We start from the raw sequence: 1,259 nt of genomic DNA on the forward strand, positions 1-1,259 counted from the left end.
CAGCTTCTTCCCTGGGGTGTCCCCGGACGCACAGCACCAGGCAGCTGCCTCAGGTCTTCCTCCTACCCACGAGCCTGGCTGGCAGCAGCAGCTGCCCGACAGCAGCACCTCCCCGACAGCCATCCGTCGGGTGTCACGTCTGTGTCCCCAGCACTCGCTGTCATGACTGTGCAGCTCCCCTCCTCGCCCGGCAGCACACAGCCCCTGCCTGGCACTCACCAGGTACCACTGCTGTGGGAACTTGGGGTCCGTGGGCTCCATGAAAATGTCTCGTTTGGTCCTGCGCTTTGCCACCTGCTGCTCCAGCCACTCCACCTGGGGACAGAGAGGACATGGGACTCCCCCACTGCCCCTGCCTGCCCCCTTGGTAGCTCGTGCCCACGCCAGCAGCTCCCTGGGCCCCTTGCCCCCCAGCCAGCAGCCTGCGCAGAGGGGCTCTCCCTGGGGAGCTCGCAGCCAGCCCTGGGTTGGCAGAGCATCTGACCCCGCCAGAGCCACTGCAGCACTCAGACTGTCCCTCCTGGCCTCCCCTGCCCAGCCATGCCAGGGCGGCAGCGCCAGACATCCTGTGACAGGCTGCGCTCCAGTGGAGCGGGCAGGTCAGAGCACAGAGCTCTGCCGAGCAGCGGGCTGCCAAGAGCCTGCCAGCTGCCTCGACACACTGCGCACCCCACTGTGCTGCCTGCATGCCAGGCCCCTGGGCCGGAGCCAGGGTACGGAGATCACGGCAGCGCCACCACACCGCCACGCTGGGATCTGGCACTGCCCCGCACACCTTGCCCTGCGTATGAGGACGGAGAGCCCTCCAGGGAGCTGAGCCCATGCCCTGGGATCACAGCACCCACAGGATGGTGATGCAGGCTCTGCTGACCCCCTGCCCTTGCCAGCCGCATGCTGGGCTCCCACCCGGCTCTGCCATGGGCCTCAATGCCATGGTGATGGTTCAAGGCAGCTCCGCCCCGTCCCGTGCCCAGTGCTGGCTTGCATGACAGTGTGAAGTGCCCAGGACCAAAGCCAGGCTCCTGCAGACGGCAGGCAGGGCTGCCCCGCTGCACATACCTGCGGTTCCCTGGCCAAACGGCTGTGCCAGGGCTGGTGGGGTGAGAGGGAACGCTTCACCACACCACTGTGCCGAAAGTGGTAGTAGTCACCGAAGATCTGCAACAAAGAAAGGAGCAGGATGGACATGAGAGCCCAGCCTCCCCAATTCCCTGTTCTCTCACCTGTAATCCCAAGCTCTGGGGCTGCCACAGGCAGGG

General features: G+C 66.2%; 1 protein-coding gene across 1 annotated transcript in view; it reads right to left on the minus strand.

Moving 5' to 3' along the window:
- Positions 1 to 1,259, minus strand: part of LOC104623072 (furin-like) — a gene marked incomplete at its 3' end in the record, with an annotated part of 10,799 nt that overhangs the window by 3,884 nt on the left and 5,656 nt on the right. Inside the window, exons 2-3 of the mRNA XM_010290036.1 lie at positions 1,060 to 1,158; positions 220 to 315 (exon numbers count right to left, since the gene is read on the minus strand). Of these exons, the coding sequence (XP_010288338.1) occupies positions 220 to 315; positions 1,060 to 1,158 (195 nt within the window). The remainder of the gene's footprint in view (positions 1 to 219; positions 316 to 1,059; positions 1,159 to 1,259) is intronic.

Source organism: Phaethon lepturus, unplaced genomic scaffold, assembly GCF_000687285.1.
Source record: "Phaethon lepturus isolate BGI_N335 unplaced genomic scaffold, ASM68728v1 scaffold24846, whole genome shotgun sequence".
Lineage (NCBI taxonomy): Eukaryota > Metazoa > Chordata > Aves > Phaethontiformes > Phaethontidae > Phaethon > Phaethon lepturus.